The 27142-nt window shown below is 31.8% G+C and overlaps 1 protein-coding gene across 1 annotated transcript in view; it reads right to left on the bottom strand.

Annotated features, from left to right (window-relative positions):
• LOC140445742 (calsenilin-like) overlaps positions 1-27142 on the bottom strand; it is an 859410-nt gene that overhangs the window by 400483 nt on the left and 431785 nt on the right. Inside the window, exon 2 of the mRNA XM_072538045.1 lies at positions 5308-5664. Within this exon, the coding sequence (XP_072394146.1) occupies positions 5308-5527 (220 nt within the window). The 5' untranslated portion in view covers positions 5528-5664. The remainder of the gene's footprint in view (positions 1-5307; positions 5665-27142) is intronic.

Genomic DNA, 27142 nt, shown 5'->3' with positions numbered 1-27142 from the left:
TAGAATTTTAAAGTTACAACACTTTTGCACGGAGAAAATTGTTAATTACTACACATTTAGTATTAGAATTTTAAAGTTACAACACTTTTGCATGGAGAAAATTGTAAAAAGTGTAGACACATTTTCTGTTAGTTGTTGTCCTCTTCTCGTATATCATCTTGGGCCAAAATATTTTTATAAAAACTATGGTGGGCTTCTGGTATCATACCCGAATGGTATAAGTATACCAAATCTTTCTTTTTGGCCATTTGAATTTTTCAATATTTTTATTTAAATTCAAAACAAAAGGACTATAATAAAAATATGCAAATCAGGCTACCTTGAGTAGAGTGATTAACAAAAGGATTGAAATTCACTACCTTAGTAAAAGTTGGGAATTACGGGGGGACAATATGATAAGACAATCGCCCCGGAAAATTACATGACGATTTAATACAATTTAGGATTTAGTTTTTATAGAACAAGTTTTCTGAGAATAGATATTTTTAACCTGACAGTATTTTTAATACACAAGTTTTAAGATAACTGTTTTTCCTTTCATAAGAAAAAATATTTTTGGCTGTAAATAATGAGTCTTAATTTATGTGTTTTTAATCCAATCTAATAAATAAATGGTCAAACGACATCGCACCCATTTTATGGAAAATATAATGTCACACAAAGGACATAAAACTTACATGAATAGATTGGTCTCGTAAATCTTTCTTTATTGTTTCGGCCGCTAATGGATTACGTAGACACGCTGTATATTAAAATCAAACACCACAGATATAGATATTAAAATAACAAATATATTACTTTTTTCGCGCCTTTCATTGCTTGTTATCGAAACCATTGCAATGTTCCGTGCAAAACTGTTGTAACTCTGTAACATTAGAATTACAACAGTTTTGCACGGAACTTATGTACAAAAACGCAAAATAGTTAAACTGTTGTTGTTGTAATATTTAGCCGGTTAAACATTTGAAAGTTACTAAAGTTTTACAGGGGATAGATATGCATGTTTACAATCGAATTCCATGATTACTTCATTTTCATAAAATTTTGAGTTACTGCAGTCTTGCACTGAGGGTGCGATATATATATATATATATATATATATATATATATATATATATATATATATATATATATATATATATATATATATATATATATATATCTAAATAGAAAAGTAGCAAAATATAGCAGAAAAAAGGAAACTGATAAAACTCTATTTAAATGTTTTATAAAGAAAAATAATATAATTTTAGTCAGCCAAATTAACTGAATGCTGCAAGGGAAGCAAGATCCTCATCGTTACATTTTTAAATATCGCCGGTATTTCAATTTTGCTTTACACCAATCTATATATATTATTTTTTTAAGGCCGTCTTCTAAATAAATCTATATTTAAAGTTAACCTATTACTTGATCTATGATACTAAAGTAGTGAGAATCTCTAAATTTCCCTTACTGTCATTCATTAAAATTGATGTATGGTAATATTATGATAATAATTTATTATCACAAAGTATGTATGTATGTATGATTTGTTAGATAATATACAGTGTGTCCGTAAAGTATGGAATAAATTCGATATTTCCTAAATGAAAAGCCTCTTTAAAAAAAATCTAAAACACGCCAATTTTTAAGCTTAATGTTCTACATTTTATAATAAAATTTTATTATACTAAGTGATACACATTCAGGTGATGACGTCATCGGCTCTTTTTTTAATGTATTTTAGGACATTTTCAGATTGATAAAAATGAGCTGATTCCAAAAAGTATAATATTGGGGGTCTAACGGATATAATTTAACAGATCTGCGCTTAGAAAATTAATTTTTATTGATTTATATTATTAATAAATTTTAAATAAATTATAATAAATAACTTAAAAGTAATCCAGTAATTATGACTTAATCTTAAATGTTCGAATTGTAGCCCTTGTTGTATTTGACAGTAAACCAAACGTTGTACATATTCTTGTAGAACCTTGTTTATGGTTTCTTGGGAAATATTGGTTATTTCTTTACGAATTCTTGTTTTTAAGTCTTCAATATTTTGCAGGTTTCGTTTTATAAACAACATTCTCCAAATTACCTCACATAAAATAATCCTAAGGATTGAGGTCTGGCGACCTCGCTGGCCAGTCAATATGTTCACGTCTTCCAATCCACCTGTTTGGAAAAATTTCGTTTAGGTACCTTCGAACATCTACAGCGTAATACGGAGGTGCTCCATCCTCTTGAAACCAAAAACTTTCATCAAAATCTTCAGAATTAATTCTACTGGAGAATAAATTAACTAAATTAGGTACCAGATACCCCATCAAAAACTGAAGGTATGCTAAACGGTTTAAATTACCTTCGAAGAAGTAGGGTCTAATGAATCTATTTCTTACAATGCCAGCCCAAACGTTTACCTTTTGCGGGTATTGTGTATGATATTCCCGCATTCAGTTAAGGTTTTCTGTAGCCTAGTATCTACAATTCTGACGGTTGACCTCGCGATTTAATGTGAATGTAGGCTCGCCAGAAAAATAATACTTTTAACTAAGAGAGAGTTTTGGAGGCAGTTATGCATCATTGTCTATAGAAGACAATCAGACAATATCAGAAACTATAGAAAAAGAAGAACTGGAAGAAGCAATAAGAAAGATAAAGATTGGAAAAGCAGCAGGAAGCGATGAAGTAGCACCAGAAATGATGAAATATATAGGAGTAAAAGGAGAGAATAAAATTGTTATACATATATAACCTAATATGGAAGAGAAAAGTAATACCCAGAGAATGGACAAATGCAGTAATTATACCTATATACAAGAAAGGAAACACAAGAGACTGTAGGAACTATAGAGGTATATCACTACTATGTGTAGCAGCAAAAGTATACGAAACCATAATAGAAAGGAAAATTAGAAAAGAAATAGAACATAAATTAGAGGATGTACAAAGTGGATTCAGGAAAGGACACAACACACAAGACTATATATTCACCATGCAACAAGTAATAGAAAAAGCCTTAAAGAAAAATAAAGAAATACATCTGAGCTTTATAGACATGGAAAAAGCATTCGACTCAGTCGAAAGAAAAGATATATGGGAAAGCCTAAAGAAGAAGCAAGTAAGTGAAGAACTGATAGAAACAACAAAGAGTATATACATGAAAACAACAAATACAGTAAGAATGTTAAATATACAGTCAGAACCATTTGAAACAACCCAAGGAGTTAGACAAGGGGGAAGTCTCAGCCCAGTACTATTCATAAATGTAATAGATGAGATAGTGAAAGAATGTAAGAAAACATTAAAGAAATACTGCATCGGTTGGAACAGAATGCAAATGATAAATGCTGAGATGTGTATATTTGCAGACGACATAATATTAATTGCGGAAACTGCAGAAAAACTGAAATACAACTTAGAGAAATGGAACCTAGAAGCAAGCAAATACAACTTAAACGTAAACAAAGAGAAGACTCAAATAATGAAAATATCAAGGAAACAAGGGACGGAAGATCAAATAGAAGTAATGATAGACCAACAAAAAATAATACAGACAAATTCATACAAATACTTAAGAACAGTAATCAACAACAAAGGAGACATCGAGGATGATCTTAACAACAGAATGGAAAACACAGGAAAACTATTCCAAGCACTAAATAGAGGATTCCTTAATAACAAGGAAATATCAACAAAGACCAAGATGACAATATACAAAACAATATATAGACCTACAGTGACATATGGAGCAGAAAATTGGATATTTAACAAAAGACATCAAAGCAGAATTCAGGCAGCAGAGATGAAATACCTCAGAAGAACGATAGGAGTAAAAAGAACTGATAGAATCAGAAATGAAGAAATAAGAGAAAGACTCAAAATCAAACCGATACTCGAGTCAATCAAAGAGAAAAAATTGGCATGGTTCGGACATCTAACCCGGATGGACAATAATAGACAAGTTAAAAGAGTGTGAGACGCCAAACCAATAGGGAAGAACAGAAGAGGAAGACCCATTAAAGAATGGAACAGTGACATCTCGCAGATACTGCAGAGTAAGGGTAAGACTTGGCAGGAAGCAACACAGATGGCATCCAATAGGAAGGAATGGAGAAAGTTCGTTAAGAGCTGGGACACCTCAGAAGTCTGTCAAATATTGTAATGTAATAAATTGTATTTTAAACGGCCCAACACCGAAAGGTACAAATGGGTCTACTGATTAAGTAAAGTAAAGTATGCATCATTGTTCCGCAAAATTGTTTTATGTTACCCGGATCATCCTCGTTTAATTCCTGTAGAAGTGTGCATCTAAAGGGGTGACATTTTTCAAGTTTTATTACTTTGTGTACCGTTAATTTGCAAATATCGAGATCACGACTAACTTTACTAACAGAAGTGTGTGCATCTTCTTCAAAAGCAAGTAGAACATCTAATGTTGTATCATAATTTACAGAGGGACAACCTGATTTGCGTACAATTTAAACCGTACCAATTTTTCAAAATTTCTTTTCAATATTACTTACTGTTGACTGCGTTATGTGTCTTTCTGGATATTTATCATTAAATTAATTACACACTTCCATCTGAGTTCACGATTTGTCTTCATACCCAATCATAATATGTATTTCAGTTCTTTGCTTTACACTTAAATTCATTTCCATTTCAAAATAATTCTAAGCAATAATACCGAACATTTACGAATTAATATAATTATTGTACTACTTAATTGTTATTGAACGTTAATAAAAATAATTACATTTCACTAAAAACTAGTAATAGGCTACTTTTTGCAATTGATAATAAATAATTTATTTTCTAAGCGCATATCTTTCAAATTATATCCCATTAGACTCCGAGCATTATATTTTTTTAGAATCAGCTCATTTTTATCAATCTAAAAATGTCATAAAATATAAAATGTTACATTTAAAAAAGAGCCGATGACGTCATCACCTTTTATAATGAAATTTTGTTGTAGAATATAGAACATTAAACTTAAAAATCGACGTGTTTTAGACTTTTTAAAAAAAGGCTTTTCATTTAGGAAATATTGAATTTATTCAATACTTTACGGACACACCTTATAAAAATATCAATCGCAAGTTCTATAAAAATCATTTCTCAAAGAGCCATTCAATTCTAATTTACAGCAAGATGTGATTATAAGATAATCCAGTTTAGTAGAGGATAATAATTTTTTATTTTGTAATTAAAAGTATAAATACATGCTGTTAATAAAATATCAGTAAACTCGATGAGTAAGTAATGTTGAAAACGTTATAAAAGCAGTGGAATTGAATTAGAATAGTATCATACCTAACGCAGACTTCACTCCAGTCCAAGCTTCCCTAACGTATGTGAAGAGCCTTCTATGCAACGGTCGTTTCCGTCTTCTACGTATCGAGTTATCTTCAAGCGTTTCCTCGTCCGACGGAGCTATCTGCTCCTGGAGAGGCTGAAGCCTCTGCTCGCTAATGAGCGCGATATGGGGTTGCCTTTGATCTCTGTTTTGTGTTTGCACCATGGGGTACATCATGGGAGGGGCATACTGCGGCCTTAGGAAGCGCTTTACAGCGCTGCCTCTCTTCAACTACCCATTCTACTACTAATTAAAGGTAACTAGTTGGTTAATAACTGCAGCGGGAATGTTAGTTTGGACGGTTAGTAAAAAGCCTGAAACAAATTATTAAAGTTAGTTAACTATTAAATCTAAACTGCTAAGTAACTAGAGTGCAAAACAATCGACGCAAAAGCTATATTTGAGATTACACCTTCTGTTTCAATGTAAGAAGTATGAAAATAAGAAGATGTAATGTGCAAATAATAACTCTAGTATTAAACTTACAAAAACTGCTATTGCATTATTTGAAACAAACATTATAAAATCGGTACAATACAAAACAGAGTTTCCTAAATATTCACCACTGGAATTAACGCAAGAAAGACCCATGAACACAGAAATCATTAATTACAAAATTAATTTCTTTATTTTTCAGTATTTTATTAGATCGGATGACTATTTTTATAAATTCTTGAGGCATTGCTTCCCATTCATTATTAAGCTCAGTTCTCAATTTCATTATGCTCCTTCGTACATGATTTCTGTCTCTAACCCTTCGATTAAGCTCATCCCAAACATGTCCTATTAAATTTATGTCCGTGATCAACGCAGGCCAATTTATTGTAGGTATACCGATCTGAGTCAGATAGGTGGTGGTCACTCGTGCGGCATCATGTATTATCGTGCATTAAAATAAAGGCATCACCAATATATCCCGCGTCTGAAACCAAATGTTCTTTTTCTGATAGTATTCTAGAAAATATTGCACAATATACAAATAAACAACTTGTGGTTATGCGGAAATTGTATAAACTGGAAATAGATTGTCCGGCAACAGATTTACATGAAATATGTCCGTTTATTGGGCTTGTATATTTGGCTGGAATAAAAAAGAGGCAGCATTTGGGTACTCATGAATTGTGAGTGAACAATGAAACAGAATCTGCATATTTTGTTGCACCATGACACAGAAGCGCTTCCATGTCCTTGTGCGAAGTATTCGTTTTTATGATCGTCAATCCAGACCAGAAAGGAGAGCTGTTGATAATTTAGCTCCTATTAGAGAGCATTTGAAAACTTTGAAAATAAATGTTCTCAATATTATACTCCAGGGTCATACGTCACAATCGACGAGATTAAAGGTTTTCGTGGTAAGTACCGTTTTCGTCAATATATGGCAAATAAACCATTTTATGTCCACAGTATAAATATCTATGCTGGGAATTAACTAGAAGGCCTCTACGTACTGCAAAATGATGCATCGAGCGTTACAAAAAGATTAACAAAACCCATTGATAATACTCTTCGAAATATTATAATGGACAATTATTTTACATTATATCTATTCCTGTGACAAATGATCTGTTTGAGAACCACAGACTTACTGTTGTAGGTACAATAAGAAAAAAATAAAAGAGGTTTACCTTTAGACTTTCTCACTGTAAAACGTCGACCAGTTAATAGCAGCATGTTTAAATATGGCCAGAATGAAAATCACTGCTATATAGTCTCGTACACCATAAAAAACAACAAAAACGTCCTAAAGTTATCAACGATGCACGATGACGATTCAATTGATATAGAGTCTAGTGAGAACAAACCAGAGATGATAACATATTATAATTTAACTAAAGAAGGCTGTTGTAGATAGGATGAAGTCAGAATACAATGTAACCAGAATTAGTAACAGATGGCCATTTACTCTATTTTGTACTCTTCTCAACATAGCTACTGTACATGGCCAAATAATCTATAGCATTAATACTAATACCTAATTAGAAAGAAGAACTTTTATTTCAAACTTTGATAAAACCACAGTTAGAAAAATGATCTTCAATTTCAACTTTTTCCATTAGCCTAAAACAACAAATTCGGGATATTCTACAGATCAGGATCAATCCAGTTTCACAACCGACAACTTCAAGGAACAAAATAAAGTGCTCATATTGTCCTGCCAAGAAAAATAGATACACACAACACTCTTGTAGTTCTTGCACAAAAGCAATATGCAAAGAACACACTGGAAAAACAACATTGGTGTGTAGTGATTGCAGTCTGTTTCCTGAGAGTGATGCATCTGTATGGATAATAAATTTTTAAAACCTAAATTATTGCAAAAAACTTATGTTACTTCTATTACCAATCCAATACATTGTGCTTATTACGATGTTGTTTACTTTTGACATAGCTTACATAGTTCAATTTTATAAGGCCATTATTGATTGTATACTAAGTTTGTTTTATACTTATACTTATTTGTCTGCCAAACGTGGTTCGAATTAGCTGTATGGTTTACATTTAGTTATCAAACAATTTGTAATATAAAGAAAAAGAATATATTTGATTAGACCTGAAAATAGCATTTTATGCTAACAGTAAATTTTTAAACAAAGTGAGAAAAAACCTCTTTACGAGACCTATGGCGTAACGTAACTTAACCGGACCTATCCCGGGTTAATGAAAAGCTTTTACCTAAAAATTATTACCAAAACATACAATACAACATTTTGATAAAATTTATAAACGTTAAAACATTAGTAAAGTAAAAAACCATTAAAGCAACTAAAGCCACACCTGTAATTAGTGATCAATTTGTGGCATGAGATCAATTTGTCATCACGATTAATGTTCGTCATTAATATAAGTTTATCCTAACCGCTAAATAGTTTATGTACGTATTAGGAAGGCATTAATTTGTAATATATGTTGATGTGTCAAACAGAATTTTAAAATAAAAATTAGCTGCCTATATTATCATAAGATCAAAAAATTTATAATTGTGGCACAAAATTAAATATAAAAAAGTGCAATGTTTTTGTGCTTCATCTCCTTTTGATAAACGTTTTATGTGACAAAAATAAAAGATTTTCCTCCCACAACTTCAAATTGGTGTCAATATTGGAAAAAAACGGCTTTACAATTTTATGTTCTTTTTTCAAATTATCTGGTTTTATTTGGAATAATATACCACATTTTGACGTTACAAAGTATTGTTTAGGGATTGAAAAAAGGGTACTCATTAGAAAAGTGTCGATAAATTTCAGCTCCGAATAAAACGTGTTTTTTGTTGGTTTATACCAAAAATTTAAAAACAAGTTTGTACTAAGAATAAAATTAAAATGTTTTCTAATTACAGAACAGAAAAAATTGTAAGTACAATTTTTATTTAATCCGTATAAAACCATTTAAAAGATTTTAGTGTAAACTAAACAATAGAAGATCTATTTTTATTTAAAAAAAAAACGCCGATAAGCCGGCTTAATTAGCTTAAGTCAGTAGAGGCTTTAGTAATAATACCATTAAATGAAGAAAATAAAAATTAAAAATGGATAACAATTTAAAAACTAACACAGTAATCACCAAACCGTTATTAACATCTTCAGCGCCAACTTCTTCTTCAACATTAACCTACTCTATTGCCGTAAGCAACTTTAACTTTTCATCCAAAGAACAAGCTACTCTTTTATCATGAGTACCGGATATAAAAATACACGAATACATAACAGCAATAGGAACTTAAGTACAACCAAAAAATATCTTCTTCGTGTCCAGAATCTCAAATAACAGAGTATGCATTTATCTCAGTAACACTACAATCTTAGAAAAATTAGTACATAATCACAAATCCGTTTCAATACAACAAAACGACATAGAAATTAGAAGATTAATTACTCCTGCGAGCCGACTAGTGAAATCAAATATCTGCCCCATTATTCCAAACACTAGTATCGAAGATACGAAGAGACGAATTTAACACACATAAGAAAATAAAAGAAGTTACAGTACACAAAAGAAATACACCCATAACATTAACGAATAATGAAGGTCATGCACTATCCCTAGAAGACGAAGTAATGAAGGAATGGGAAAACTACATTTAAGCATTATTTAAGGATGATCAAGGATCACTACCTAACTTAAGTGCAAATACAGGACCATCAATCTTAAAAGCTGAAGTGGAAAAAGCCATACACCAAGCCAAAAACAACAAAGCCAGTGGACCAGATCAAATATACAGCGAATGGCTAAAATTACTCTCAAATGACAATATAAAAGAACTCACTGTACTTTTCAATCAAATATATGATACCAGTGAAATTCCATCGGACTGGTTAAAATCGATCTTTATTCCTCTACCTAAGAAACCAAACGTTAAAAAATGTAGCGACTGTAGACTCATTAGTTTAATGAGCCATGCCGTTAAAATACTGTTGCATATTTTTCTAAATCGAATTAACAACAAGTGCGAAGAAATAATTAGTCAAGAGCAGTTCGGGTTCCGGAGATGCGTTGGAACTAGAGAAGCACTATTTTTTATGCAAACACTCCTTCAACGATGTTGGGAGGTAAGAAAACCCGTATATATGTGCTTCATTGATTTTGAAAAGGCATTTGATCGCGTTCAGCATACCAGACTAATTACCGCCTTGCAGAGCATCCAACTAGATGAGAAAGACATCAAACTTATTGCCAAACTTTACTGGAACCAAACAGCCATTATTAATACCAACAACAGAGAATCAAAGCCAATCAGTATTGAACGAGGCGTAAGACAAGGCTGTATACTATCTCCTACCCTCTTTAACGTGTATTCTAAGAATCTATTAAGGGAAGCTTTAAAAGATCAAAAAGGAATTATCATAGGAGGAGAAATAATTAACAATATACGGTACGCCGACGATACTGTGATTCTAGCTGAAAACATCGACGATCTGCAGGAGCTAATTAATAGAGTTGACATGGAATGCACAAATTGGGGACTGTCGATAAATATCGATAAAACTAAATACGTGGTGACCAGTAAAGTGGATATCGGCGCAACCCAACTAATATTAAACCAACAACCGCTGCAGAGAGTTCAGAGATTTAAATACCTTGGATGTTGGATTACCCAAAATCTAGATCCATCCTTCGAAATTCGATGTAGAATTGAACAGGCAAGAAACTCATTTCAAAAATTCAAGCCTCTATTATCCAATAACTCATTAAATTTGGAAATCCGTGAAAAGTTTACAAGATGTTACGTGTGGTCTGTACTTTTGTATGGATATGAAACTTGGACTTTAAACGCCGATATCATGAATAAAATCGAAGCGTTTGAGATGTGGTTGTATCGAAGGATACTAAAAATTCCATGGACTAGCAGAACCAGAAACGAAGAAGTTCTTCGAAGAATGGGACATCAACAAACTCTATTACATATTATTAAGAGGCGTAAACTGGAATATCTTGGACATATAATCAGAGGACCAAGATATGAGTTCCTTCGGCTAATTCTCAACGGTAAAATCGAAGGAAAGAAATGGATAGGACGGAAGAAACTCTCTTGGTTGAGGAATTTGCGGCAGTGGACAGGTTTGACAGCGGACCAATTGCTACACGTAGCGCAAGACTGAGATCAGTATAAAAATATTATGGTAGTGGTAGTAAGCATGGTAGTCGCCGACGTTCCGTAGGGATATGGCACTCTAAGAAGAAGAAGAAGTATCGAAGAAGAGCTCAAAAAGTTGGAGCTTATTGCAGTGTCTAAAATAACATATTTAAAAGTTGGCATGCCTGAATCTGAACACAATCATATATTAAGCTTTGGGCGTCAAGTATTTGTTGCTCCAACAACTAATAATCAGATCCCAAATTCACTTCTAATATCTTATGACAATACCCCTACAGGACACAAAGATAAAAACTGCACCATTGAACCAATTAATATACAAAATATTGACCGGCTATCTCAATCTATGAATACTAATTTTTCTGAAACAGAAAATAATCCAATAAATAAAACATCCCTTACATCAGAAACCCCAACTACTCATCAATCCAGGACTCCTCCTACTTCTTCAACCAGACCACTACCAAATACCTCCTTCAACTCACAAAACCTAAACGAATCACTATCTAATAATACCAACATAATATCAGATACTTCTATAAAAAGACAAATGTCAACATCTCCTGAAATAATAGAGTCAGAATATCAAAAAACAATAATTCTTGTTCCAAAGCAATCTGCACCTAAAAGGATTAAAAAAGCTATAAAAATAGAAACCTCAATGAAACCTATAGAAGCCATTTTATCATCAGCTACTACTCCATACACACTAAAATACACATAACTAGCTAGGTTTAAACTTTCCTGAAAACATAGCAAAGGATTATATAAATCACCTAGAAGGATTTAGCGCTAAATTGCAAATGGTACACACAAACACAAACGATCGACGTCTTAAAAACAACATTTTAAGGATCTTAAAAAAGATACATGGAACAGACAACTCTTTTATTACTGAGGAAGAATGCGGCGGCAACTCTATCCAATAACCAAATTCATAATTCAATGGAATTTGAATGGCTTTTACAGCTATATCGAAAACTTAAAAATATTAATTAATGAATTCTCACCTTTAGTAACAAGAAACACGACTTTCTAATAATAATGTAAAATTGAGAAACTAGACGCCATACATAAAAAATAGACCGGTGCAGCAAATAGCTAGCGGTGGTGCTGGCATCTTAGTGAAATCTACGGTCGAGTCCAAAGAAATTCTGTGAGATACAAATCTCGAAGCTGTTGCAGTCTCAATAGTGCATCATTTTAAAATCAACATTTGCAGTGTATATTTACCACTTCCGGAAAAATCCATACTCCTAGAACTACAAAAAGTGATAGAACAAATTCCATCTCCTAAATTAATTCTTGCTGACATAAATTATCATAACGAATCTTGGGGTTTTGCGAAAACTGACAAAAATGGCAAAAATCTATTAGAAATATTTAACAACCTCAAATTGGTGATATTAAACACAGAAATGCCTACCCGTTTCAACTCATACAATGGCACGTTTTCAACCATCGATTTATCCCTCAGCAATTCAAGTTTAGCACCACTACTTGAGTGGAATACACTTTTGGTGTCTATCTTCTGTGGATGTTGGCAATCACGTTGTTCCTTACAACTTTGTTGACAGCTGCTCTAAATAGATGTACGGTACTTATTTCTGCCCACTGTCTGATGTTCTACAACTACGATGTCCTTCTGCGCCCTTGAAATCTTTTACCTTTTATTCTGCCATGTAAAATTAGTTGAATTAGTTGATGCTTCTTATTGCGCATCACATGCCCTAAGTTCTAATGGAAAGTATGGAAATCCTTAAAACATTGTTTAGGGAGTAATGGTATTTTACATTTTTCGCACAAAAATTAAACCTTTTCTTGCAAACTTCGCAACGAGATTGTTTTTCTTGATAAACAATTAAATGGTTCATACCATCACATTATCTTAAATGTATGACTGTGTTGGAATTCCGTCTTACTGGGCCGCGTTTGGTATCATTTTGTAGGTTTCCACAAGGTTTCAAGATATTTGCCTTCTAAATTTAAGCTGATAAAAGCTTCCTCCGTCTTTTTGGTCCAATTGCCACGCGTTTTAAATAGCCATGTCAATTCCATGTACTATTAGCGGTAAGTACCATTTTTTCCTCTTATAGAGATCCGGTAAAGACTAATGTTTTAGTCACAGCGGTCTACGCCACCCATAAAAGAATTTTATTGCTTTATCATATTTGGTTGAAAAAAAATGTGTCTCTTCTCGTGAGAAGACCGTTTGACTAGGTGATGTGGTTTTACTGAATAAATGTTAGATGTAATTGTAACGACACTACTGTCGTGCCAGCGACAAACCACAATTCCTGTGTTTTTATCTAATCTGTAATCGTAAGTTCCCCTTTTCTGTTTTTTGCATAGCTGTTGGAGCCTATAGGGGGCATTTTAGTGTTTTATTGTCCCTTATTGTACATGTACCGAAAAAAACTCTAGTTTTTAACTCATTTAGTAGATGCATAGATGAGAAAAAGTTGTCAAAAAAAAGGTGGAATCTCGTTTTTGGCCAGCGTAATTGAAGCACATCTGCATAAAATAAAACAACCGACAAACCAAGACCCAAGTTTTTGTATAAGGCTGGTATTTGCACTGAGTTGTCTTGATACTTATGGTGTAAGCCATACAATATAACCTAGACGCAGAGTACCCAACCAAAGCTTATAATCCCAACGAATGGGTTTGTTTCGAGTCAATTGTTTCGTGGGATGCCTTCTAAAATATGATACCATAGCTTCATCTAGGCTATGTTCTTGTTCGAAAGGAGCGTGATTTAAAAATTTTTTATTCAATGCATCATGCATCAAACTATTATTATCACACACATGAAGAATTTTCATTATATGGGAAAATCTATCTATCGATAGAGCTCCACTTTCATTCTGACTTTTATCACGATTTTCCCAATAGACATATCTTTTTGGTAACACCACGTAGCCACTCAAAACAATCACACCCACAAAACACCTAATTTCCTTATTTATAACATCACTTATCAAGGTTTTTTTGTGCCGCGTATATATTTGTATATGTTGTTATCATATTTAATAGGTTGTCGTCAAAAAAACAGCCTGTAGAGCTATAATGGCGTGCGATTCTGTTTAGGTCCAATTTCTGGTCTCCAGTAAACATCTTTGGGATGCTGGTAAGAATCACCTATAAGCCATAGTGCAGATCCAAGTTTTTCGAGAATAATCGAAGGTTTTGTTTCTTTTTTGCGAAGTGTAGCAAGAGGGACATCGTCGTCGTCGGAATCCGACTCTTCCGGACTCTGATTTTAAATGTCAAAAATAACCTCCATGTCATTTCTCAGCTGGCTTCCTGGTAAATTGTCTATCATTGTAATATCCTTGTCTCCTGAATCACAATCTGTTATATCATTTGCATTGTCTGGAGGAACAATAATTATACCATCAGGAGACGTTCTAATCTCATCTGTCTCAAGTTCTGCAATTAACTCATGCAATTTTAACGGTTTCCCAAAAAAAATAATCATTTTGTAGTGCTTATTACTACTGTCCTTTTAAAAGAACAAAAAAAAATTGGCCGTACAAAAGAAAGAAACAAAAATCTTAAAGCAATATTTCCACTATAATTACACGTATGTAAACCAATGACTAGCAAATGACGTAAAACGCTCACATTTGATTTGTAATTAAAAAAAGCTTACTTCTAATTAGCAACATCAGCGTTTAATTAAAAACCAAAACAAAACAATGCTATGCCGGTACGTAAACAAACTTCTAAAGCGAGCAACTGATGAAATGTCTTGATCGATATGTTTTACAGTAAACCACACAGGCGCCATCTATCAATGATAAGTTTAGAGATAAGAAAAGGACAGTAGTAGTATGTGGGTTAATATGGTATATACAAAAACACAGATAAATGCGGAGAAAAACATAAATTAATAACAAAATAAAAGAGGCTAAGGAAAAGTGAATGATGGAAACATGCATTGAGATGAAGGAATTACGGAAAAAAAAACAGGATCATTACAACTTACTTAGAAAAATTAGAGAAATATCTCAAAAATCAGCAACAAAACTATTATTAACCCAGATAATTACTGGGAATTAAAACAAGTATGGACTTAATATTGTTATGATGTATTATTTGTGAATGATGAGCAATGAGTGTTTTTAATAATATATAGGGTTTTTATCGCGGTTCTCAAAGAATTAGTTTGTAAGCACTTTTTGAAATTATCTTAATTATATCTATTATGAAACACACATATATATATATCTAACATAACCAATGTAAAGTTTAAAATAAACTATCTTTAAATTAAAATTCTTATGAAACTAATTAAATTATATAGATAATGTAAATTTTAAACAAACTATCTTTAAAATTGAAATTCTTATAATACTAACTAAAATATATTAACAAAATTTTGTACCTTTCTTTCACTGAATGCCTAAATGAAAATGTTCTCCAAAATAAAGATTTTAATCACCACTCAATTTCTTCATTCTCAGCCTCGGTTATCCTTGTTTTTGTGAAATTACTTTTTCCAATTATCAGCTTCCACCAATTTAAAATATTTTTCTTATTAACAGCATTTATATTTATTCTTCTTTTTAACACACCAATATCCAATCACCAAATATTATATAATTTTAATTTTCAATTGATACTTTCTTCCATTATCCAATTACCATTTTTACATAACATAATTTTTAATCTTCAATAATATTATCTTTATACTGTTTATTAATCTTCATTGAACTTATTATATTGAACATCTGGACCTTCTGACTGACTATTTTGAACTTATTGAACAACTGACTTCACTAACTAAATGTGTCTGTCTTCTAACTAACTTTTTTACTAACTGACTGGCCATCTGACTGAACTCATAGTAACTGTAACTGATAACTTGAATCCAAATCACCGGGTATTTATATCTTTTTCCATGTTCCAGAATCATCTGGCAAGAAATCATATTCGAATTGTTCTATATGATTGTTCTCGAAAAAGTATATGTCCTGGTTATGTCCATTTCACAGACATAACCATATTCGAGAACGTTCTACCGTAAACAAAGGTTAAATTCTGTATTCTAGAGAATTCTTTACTATTCTATCGAGAATTTTATCGACATTTAGGCTTTTCAGATCAGAATATACACTTAAATCAGTAACTAAAACACTCTAATTTAATAAACTACACATTTTAAACAACATATTATTATAACCCCACTTTATATTCGTAATTATTATTTAAAATGTCATTTTAATGTATAGTTGGTTGCCTATGCACATGGCTCACTTAAATATATTTACAATATTATAATTATTAAAATAATTTTTTTTTTACACTTATTACATGCTAATTTCTTAAAAATGCCCTCACATAAATAATTTTTATAAAATTCTCTAGTATATAACTTATTAAAATAACCAAATACTTCCAATATCCAACATTATCTAGTATATAACCCATAAATTAATTTTCCAAACACTACTTTTCCTCCTCCTACGTCTAATATCATTTCAATATATTGAAGATCTTTTCATAAACACAAGAACATAATCAACAAAAATAAATAGCGAGGAAGCCCCAACAGTATTAAAATCATTACTACTTAAAATTTATAATTTATTCTTTTATCCTTTACTATTAGATAACAATAACTAGTTAAAAATACCCCAGGGCAGAAACCGGAGTTAAAGAGAAATACTGCAGGAAAACTAGTATTTTTATTTTAGTGCACATCTAAACCCTTATTAAATTTAATGAACAGAAATGTCTTTTAGAGTATCGAAGCATCAAAGGAGAAATTTATGTTCTTAATTTTAAATTCTGCATCGTGCACAAACGGTAGGAATAAATTTTATTTATTGAAACAATAAATTTAAAATGGGAGAAAATATTCTTGTTTGTAGCAATAAACATCAAGGTAATAAAAATTGTTTCTTAATTTATTTAGGTAAGTAATTAATAGGCGGGTAGTATTAAAAGATGTTTAATATACGCAAAATTTGTTTAAATAAGAAATACTAGAGTTTAAGAAACATTTTCAAAGAAAACTGTTTTTTATGATAACAACATTTCAACAAAGGTACTAAATATAATATGAAAGATGGCCTTTAAGGCTCATTACATCTCCTCATTTATTGTTTTTATGTATAAATTTTCCAGCTTTAGTCGTTTTAGAGTTTTAAAGCTTCCATTAATAAAAATCACTCAAGATTACACATTCCAATTCCAACCTGCATATCCACTTTGGAGCTTATACTGCTTCATTTAAAAATTTCTTCTGCTTTTGACGTGACCACGTCAGCAACTGAGCTATCAGCCCTCCTCACTGTAACATTGTGTCTGCGGTATAAGTTCTCGTTTTTTTTTTCGTCCGATAGTGAAGTCGCAGTTTTAACAGCGGAACTAAGTAAGTTAAACAAGCAGAAATTAATTAACATATTAGTGAATTTTAAGTTATCACTCTCCAGTTCTAATCCTCAGTTATCAGAGTACCTAATAGATTAACACAAACAGAGCAAAAATATTTTAATGCATAAAATAAAGAACAAAACCTAGACGATATTTTGTGTGATCAGTATACAGATAACGACATTGTTTTGTTGACCATAGGAATTAAGATTTATTGCAATCCCACCTCTAGAGTATATTTATTATATTGCTCTAAAACTAATTTTTTGGTTAGTTTTTAGCCTTAATAGCAATACAAATAAATAAGTAAGTAAATAAGTAATATACTTTATTATCACTGAAAATTGTACAAATTTTATGGAAAAAGCTTATAACAATAAGACCAAAAAGAAAAATAAATCAAAATAAGAATCGTTTGTACTTTTAAATAAAAAAAAAACAATAAAATTCTTTCAAACTTAAACATAAAAAATACTACCTAAGTAATTAAGAACCTACAAACTGCGTAAAATGTACCTAACAAAAAATAAAAATTAGAAAAGCAGATTAATAAATTAAAAGCTCAAATATTCCACCTCCTTTTGCTAAACAGTACCCAAATATCTTATACAGATTTCTTCTCATATTTTGGAGTAGGGCTGGTGTAATGCTTGCCGAGAAATGAAGTATTTTTGCCCCTAATTCGACGAGTTTTGTTATCCTTTCAAACTGATGCCTATAAATGTTTTCTTTTAGAAAACCCCAAAAAAAGAAATCGTTAGGCGCTAAGTCAGAGGATCTAGCGGGTCATTTAATTGTACCACATGCACCTGATCAGTCGATCAGGAAACGTTTGATTGGGGAAGTCAATAGTTGCTCTAGAGTTGTAAGCGGAACCCCCATCCTTGAAAATAAACCCGAAAATTAACCGTAAGGCGTCGTACTGCCGGAATGTTCTCACTCTGTAAAAGTTGTAAATATTTGGGCCCGTTTAACTTTTGCGGATGCTGCGTTCACGCTGCAACACTGACGTGCTTATTTTTCTGAGAATAATACCTTGCAACGGATGGATTTTGTTTTTATGTAATAAAAATAAAGATTCGTCAGAAAATAAAATATTTTTTAAAAAGTGTACATTTGTATTCTGTTTATCTAACATAATTTCACAAAACTCCATTCGCCTAAAGTTATCTTCCGGAAACAGTTCTTGTGTTGATTGTATCTTAAAATAGTAATACCCATTCCTTTTGAGAACTCGCTGGACACTTCGAGCATTCACATTAACTTCCCTATCAATTTGTACACTATTGCAGGGTTCACTAGCTTCCACAAAAGCACAAATATTAATATCCATGTTTTGACGCTCCTCATCGACAGGTCTAAGACGTGGTTTATTGCCTTCATGGCACTTTTTACAATTGTTTACACATATCGAAGTTTTACTGCGAAGCATGGTATTTTTAACTGTTGTTACACTTGGTGGGGGTCTATTTTAGAAGGCAACAATAAATAAATCAATTACTTCGCGTATCGAATGACCCTAAAAGTACCATGTTACAAGTTGCACTTTTTCTTGGACGGTATACAACGTAATAGGCATTTTAATAATTATTTGTTTATTCTTTTAGAACTTCGTTTGAAATTTTTAATATTATTGTGACAATTACGACAATTCGTACCTACTGAGAAATGAATATAGAGGTGGAAACGTGTAACATGTCACAGCGATTGCCATTGTGTTATATGGTCAATAAAATAATGTCCTGATTTGTATAAAGACAAATAAGGAACTAAGTAAAATAAAAAGTTAACTTGCAGCAATAAGTAAACTATCATTTCCGTTTACAAAAACTTACGAAGGAGCAAGAAAATTTAATCACTTTATTAAAAGATGAATATAATAAAAATCCAGCCATACCCGTACTAAAGTCATCTAACTAAAAACTGTAAATAAAGCAGGCGTGAGCAGCTCAGGTTTAACCAGCCATAAACCCACTAAATTTTCATTAAATAAAAACACAAATCAAACTCAAACTCATACATGAGTCATAAATAGAAGGAAAATATAAACCATCTAAGAACTGGACACTCATCTTGGAATACCCAATCGAAAAAATAAAATAAATACAAACCCATTATTGGAAGCAATAAATCGTCTACTGTAAACACCATTCCCAGGCAATGTCATGTACCTGTGTCACGCATATGAAACCAGATGATCTTCTAAAATTCTTGAGTAAGACTGTACCCGATATTACTTTTAACTGCGTGGAATGGCATGGAACTGACAAATACTCTACATATAGGGAATCTTTTTCTTTCTATAAAATTGACGAAGTTTACAGACCTAATATTTGGCCCAAAGAAGCTGCACTTAGGAGATTTAACTTCAAAAGAAATTTTCAGCACATAAAGAAGATTGAAGAAGAAACCTAGAAACTTCTACAAATTCCTATCAAAATAAAATAATTCGATAAGACACGGTAGATATGTTCTATGTAAATTTGCAGTGTATTTCAAATAAATTCGATATGATCAATGCTTTTCTTGCAGATCAAAATTTCTATGACGTCATATGTTATTCAGAGCACTGGCAAACTCTAGAAAATCTAAAATTAATTAGCATTTTAGCTTTTCATTAGCTAATTTCTTATGTAGAGCAAAAAAGAAACAAGGGAGAGTTGTGATTTATGTAAAAGAAAATGTTATGTATTGTTCTATTATTCTAAATCAACATAATATAAAGCAAAGTTCAGAGTTTTGTGCAATTTACGTACCTTCTATAAAAACCAATATTTTAACTGTATACAGATCGGGTAACGGTGATTTTGATCTGATTTTGGTGAATTTTAAGAACGGTATATCGTCCTTGTTTAGTAAAGCAGACAAACTGATCATATTTGGTGATTTTAATATAAATTTTAAATTGAATCTGATTACTTTTGATATTTAAAATCTTTTATCTTTTGGTCTAAAAGTATAAACGATTATACTTAAATCACATCTTAGTCCGACTCTGAGTATAAAGTTGTTGACACTATCGGTTCACAATCAAACTATTAATCGGTTTACTACTTCTTCTGTTTTACGCAGCTTAAACGTGCACTGGCTAGTACAAAGATAGACTTTTTCTATGATACCAATAATAGTGGTCCTAATTTTTTGACGTTCTTTCTAAACTTAACTTTTAACAACTTAATACTAAAGCATTTTCTACTAAAAAAGTACTAACTGCTGAAAAAATACCCGTGTAATGGCTAATAACCAACTAAGTTCTTACAGGTCTAATCTTTCTCTTATTAAACACATTGCAGATGCCACTAAGGATCCCGATATGTTTGATGTATATAAACAACAAAACTTGGAATATAATAAGCAATTATTACAAAATGCTTAAAAATTGACTTACTGTGATTTTATTACCAATTTTAAAAATAAACATAGAGACTGCTGGTAAATAATAAATTTTAAAAATAACAATACAAGATTCAATTTGGTACTACTTGATCTACCTTCAGATAAAATAAATCAATTTTTTATTAAAATTGCAGAAAATATAATTATATCTGTTCTAACTAATAATATCGATGTCCTCTTCAGTTACAAAAACTATCCTCATAGCACGGCGGGCGAACTTTCGACACCAAGTTGTCTTTGTACCTGTGGTAATCGAAGGGTCAAATTTTATTATAGGAAATTTCGACACCGCGGCGTAAAGCAGGTAGGTAGGTAATTAGCGGCGATGGACATTTGCACCCAAGCAGGACAAGCGGGTTTTCAAAATATTTATTGTCACAGCGGGGGGCGTGGCACTTGTGTACTTGTGACTAAATTATTTCAGTTGTAATTTATTTCTTGTTTGACGTTGACTTGTGCACGTATACGGATATTTAAAAAATGAGTTTGATAAAAAGTTCCCGTGGTCGAGATTTATTAGTGGTGGAGCATCATTCGTTCTCGAAACAGAAAGTGTTAAAAAAGCGGCGACATATTTTGGCGCTGCATCCAAAGAAACACTAAGTGTTCTGCAAAAGTGTTTACAATAGGCTGTGAGGACCTCACCATCACAAGAAGTGATTTGGTAATAATCATGAAGCCGATCCAAAAAAGCTTGAAGTAAAGATGGTAACCAATGCATGTAAAAGAAAAGCCCAAGAGGACATATCGGAAAAGCCTGCCAAAATTACAAGAACTGCTGTTGCTGAGTGTGATGTCAATTTGCTGACGGTTCCTGACATAGCTAGCATAAGAAAGAACATTTACAACTGTCGTCGTAAACTGTTACCAGGTCCGTTACCAAGAAGCATATCAGAAGTCCATAACGCGGTTAGTAATTATTCTCCTAAAACCTGTCGCAATGAAAGTTTTTTGTTTTTAAATCATCCTGAATTAAATGTAATTGTATTTTCATGCGAGACAAATATTCGTTTGTTGTGTAAATTAAAAACTTTGTATATGGATGGTACATTTTCATACAGTACCAAATATTTTCTACAATTATTTACTATACATGGCTTGGAAAATGGACATTATGTTCCTTTAGCATACTGTTTGTTAAATGACAAATTGTCAATGACATACAACAATTTATTTTCTTTATTAAGGTCTAAGATTTTTGAAACAGTTCAATTATCATTAGAGCCAACTGAAATATTTGTGGACTTTGAAAAAGCAATTCACTGTGCTTTATTGTATATGTTGCCCAATGCAAAAATAAGTGGATGCCGTTTTCACTTACACCAAAACTGGTTTAAAAAAATTTAATCTTTGGGTTTGGTACAAGAATATAAGGATACAAATTCAGAAATTGGAAAATGGTTAAGGCATACGTTTGGTTTAACTTATTTAAATCCAGCAGAAGTTGAAGAAGGCTTTCTTTATGATTTAATGTCATATAAACCTATAAACGCAACACTTGATATATATGCAGATTATTTACTGGAAAATTACATTTTCGATAGCGCTCTATTTCCACCACACATATGGTCTAATCAGAATCCGTCTATTGCGAGGACCACAAATGCCTGTGAATCATTTCATTCGAGATTTAATTCTTCTTTTTATTCAACACATCCTTTTATTTTTATTTTTATTGAAAAGTTAAAAGAATTTCAAGTAGACACTTATGTCAAAATAAATAGTTTACATATACCAGCCAAAATCAAAGATACTACTGTTAAGGCTAAATTGTAGAATATACCTGTAAGATAAAAACGGGAATTGGGGCTGGTGTCGAAAATTGCCATTCAATTTTAGTCGCTACCTGCTTAGTGTCAAAATTTCCTACGCCCTCCTAGCAAGTCCTTTTTTTTGCCTCGATGCGACAAAAGAGATCTCTCAAATAATTAAGTTTCTAAATAATTCTAATTGTAGGGGCGTTCACAGAATTAATACCAAATTTTAAAGAGAAACTTACTAAATGGTTTTAACTCCTTTCACTCATATTATTAATTTAATTCTTTTAACAGGAGTATTTCCGGAAATACTACAATAAAAAAGATGATTTCTCAAAAACTGACAATTACAGACCCATAAGTAATTGTTTTGGAAAGTTATTGAAAAGGTTGTCAAACAACAATTATATTTCTACTTTTAGTTCAATAAAATAAATAAAATAAATATTTTAGCAATTTACAATAAATATACAATATAGACTGAACGTCGCAATACCAGCCTGTTTCACCAGTGCGACGACAAAGAAAACTGACGTAAAGCAGTCCCTGGATCTCTTTCTTATTTGCCAGGTTTATCAAGTGACCTAAATGACCAACAAAACGTCACGTGGCCAGTAAAACTGGCCTTTTAGCATGAGATGAGCGAACTCTTTGCGTCAGTTTTCTCTATCGCACTGGGCGAACGCGACTCGATTGCAGCAGTTAGCTTATTTTGTATTATATGTCCATGGTTGTGAACAACATAGGCCCAACCAAACTTTACATTGACAATGTCAAACCATACATATCACGTTATTCGGCATGATAACTAGGCTACTACCGACCCAAAATATTATTATTCGAGTCGTTTTGACGCCTTTAGGACCCCAATAGAAATTTTACATAAATATTTTCTAAATTAAGATATTTTAAATTACTACCTAGTAGTAATTTTGTCATGAACTTAATTAATAATGCAAAACCAAAGTGTAAGCTGATTTGGAATATTTTTATGTCATAGCTGATTTGATGTAACGCTAATGTTGGAGGTGTCGTCGTTAATTTCCATGAATAAATGATGGGTTACATAATTTATCAGTACGCTGTTCCGATTGCTATAAATTTTAATTTAAGCTAAAATTTGTCAGATTTCCGCATAATACCTAATAAAATATTAGGTAGTTCTCTATATATAGCCAAATACATATAATGGTTACATCAATTACCAAAAATATCGTATTATTTGAATTTAAGTTAACAAAGAAATATATTTCCAACTTATCGTTTTGATTTAATCTCATTAAACACATTGAAGAGAACTTTTTTAATATGAACAGGGTTTATCGAGTAATTGATGTAATCTAAAATTAATAGAAAATAAAAAGTTTGTTCTGCCACCGTTATAGACATTAGACACACTAATTAGTCTGGGTTAAGTTAGGTCAAGTAATGTTAGTTCAATAATCGATCAGGTTCGTTAAGCGGGCCCTAAACGTAGCAACAAATTTGTTTAACTACTTTTTTATTTTTTTTACGTAAATACGCTGCAACCACAAGGGTTATTAGCGACCTAAAAAATATAATACAGGTAAAGGTAGAAAAAATTACAATAATTGATACAGTTCTGAGTCTTTAAGATAACTTATTGTGTTTTTTAATATTCATGTTTTTTCCTAAGACTTGTGATGGAACAGACATGAAGTCAACAGTAATATTATTATTCTTTAGAGGAATTATTTACCGATGAGTCGGAATCTTCTTCCGATATTGAAGTTTTCACTGTAGAGAGTTTCTATGTGTTTGCCAAGTTTTCGTATTAATTTGGTGCTTATGGTTTTCATTCTTTTGTCGATGTAGTATGAATGTAATTCCGTTAGAAACTTCATAAGTACATAAGAGTCTTCTGAGTACAATTTTGTTATGCTGATTATGTCTTTTGATCCTTGTATATTTTCGAATAGATCCACTACTTGATCGAAGCTTAACAATTGCTTTTCCCTTTCTACATATTCTCTAACTGGTTCCAATAATGTTTGGAGATTTGGTATATCATTTCTTAAGTTTTTGTCATCAGTTTTGGTTTTTTTCTTTAATTAAAGCTTAGGTTTTTCAAAGTTTTCTTCGGAGGGTGGCGTGATTGCATCTTCTAGGGTTCTTTTTCCGGTTGCTTTGTTCGAAGTTACTTGGGGTTCGTAAGAGTTCAAATGTGTATTTTTATTTGGAGGTAAGTGTTGACTTGTTTTGGGTAAGGTTGATTTATGTTTTTGGGTATTAGAGGATGACAAATTTATGGATGTATTTTGTAGTGAGCACTGTTGGGTTTAATTTATTGATAAATTTGGGATTGCTACTCTTTGTAATGTGGTTTGAGAAGACGTAGTAAGTGTGGAGGGAGTGGTATTTAAGATTGCGGGAGTATTTTGTAGATTATCTTGTTGAGTATGATTTATTGATGAATTTTGTCTTATTTCTGTTTGCATTGCACTATCATTGTGAGGATGGTTAGAAGGTGAAATATTTGGACAATTAGCTGCCTGGTGTCCAGTTAATTTGCATTTGAAACAATTTTCGTTTTGGGCTATAAATATGCGGTACGATGTTTGTTCCAACTCGATAATAAAAGATTCAGGTAGTACAAAGTTGTCTGGAAAAGGTGAAATGAAAATTTGTCTTCTGAAGCTTAGAATATGACTAAAGGCAGGATTGGTTGCTCCTATCCGTAGATATGATATGTCTGAGAGAGGATTTAAACCTAGTTTTATTAATTCGTCCATTATTATGTTAGAAGGTATGCTTGGACATACATTGGACAGAATTAAGCGGACTGATGGAGTTATTAATCTTCTCGCTTCTAGTATATTTCCATTTACTATTATTTTCTTTGTTTCTGCTATGAATTTATCTACTAGGTTTTTAGATGATAGATATATGCATATTCTACCGTTTGATATACGGGATGCGAAAATTATATTTTTCGGTTCTATATGCTGACTCAATCCTTCAAGATAGTCATTAATTGTACAATTCTCTAGAGTGTTAAACAAAATAGCTTGATCTCTGCTTGGGATTAATATACAACGTGGTTGACTAACTGCTTTTGAGTATGAAGCATTTTGTGGTAGCTGATTGGAAGATGACATCTTTTAAATGGATCCGACTAAAACCGGTGCTGTTTTACAGTTTTCGTTGTGATACCAGTTCATGTAAATTGGATAATACTTATAACTGATTGCAGTTGTTTACTTAAATATATAAATCCAAATAGATGAAAACAGTATATTTTATCTACTCACGATTCCAATATTCAGTATACATATCACTTTCACTTTTATACTTTTCTTAAGCTATTAAACCACTATAAAATTAACTTCTATGCGAGCTATTTTAGATTAGACTCGAACATGATTTTGATTTTAATATAATTGACTATTTACATGTTCAGAACTAAAGAAATAATCGTTTAAATATTTAAATTTTTAAGAGAAACTTTGAAATGCGTCTAAACACTTTGACAGTTTTTTGACGTTCGTTTAACTAGTTTGTACATACAAATAACACTACATCAAGTTTTAAAACTACACGTTCATACTAGTCAGATAAAATATGTTTAATCAAACATATCGGTACAATACAAACTTAGTTTAACCCTAGATAATGCATTTTGTTTAAATATAATGTTTGTGCAAACATTATATTTAAATATAATATGTTACAAACATAATTGTTATAAAGAGAAATAATGTCAACATGTTTGTACCAACATCTCAATATCTATTTGTTTGTGTTACCGTTACATGTAAGCGCATTTCGAGAATTTTGTATGCGCAAACGGGTATGCGTATACCTAAATATCCGTGTAGCTTAACAGTTTGTTTGTGCATACTAAACGTTCAAACACCAGAACTCAAATCTGCAGGCTTAGATTTTTTGTTGGAACATCAGTTCGCACAAACAAGTCCGTGCATGTGGTGGTAAAATTACGATTTGTTATTTTTGGTGGTTCATTGAGCAACAAACAAAATGAGTGATATAAGAAATTATTCTAAACAATTTATAACCGAATTCATTGAGTTATACAAAGAGTTGCCGTGTCTCTGGAAAATTAAAAGTAAAGAGTACAGCAATAGACAAGAAATAGTGCTTATGATAGGATGATTGAAAAATTAAAAGAGAGCTAGTTGCCGACAAAGATATGGTGATGCAAAAAATTAATTCTTTACAAACAGCGTTGAGGCGAGAATTGAAAAAGGTAAAAGAATCAAAAGTGTCTGGTATTGGAACTGGCGAAGTTTACAATCCACGTTTGGGGTATTTCAAATTATTATTCTTCACAGAAGATTAAGAAATTGTTAGGGAGGGCACAGATAATATAGACGTTTTTGAAGAACAAACAGAAGCTTCAAATGATCAGGTAAGGTCAAATTTCAGACACAGACTAAGAAAAAAAATATTGTATTGTTGTAATGATAATCATCATTTAATAATTTTTTGATACAAGTATTACTTTGATCATTCCATCTTGCCATAATACTTTTCTTTCGTTATTAAAATAGCGTTTGAAATATTCCCGTACTTCTTTAGCATCTCTTCTGTAGTGTCTGTTGTGATTTATTTGCAATGGTGCAAATGACCCGTCAGAATTTCACCAGTCATCTTGGGTTACAGTTCCATTTTCAGTATCTT

Source organism: Diabrotica undecimpunctata, chromosome 7 (genome assembly GCF_040954645.1).
Source record: "Diabrotica undecimpunctata isolate CICGRU chromosome 7, icDiaUnde3, whole genome shotgun sequence".
In the NCBI taxonomy this organism is placed as follows: Eukaryota; Metazoa; Arthropoda; class Insecta; order Coleoptera; family Chrysomelidae; genus Diabrotica; species Diabrotica undecimpunctata.
The sequence above is the reverse complement of the archived record's forward strand: the minus strand, read 5'-3'. Positions and strand labels throughout refer to the sequence as shown.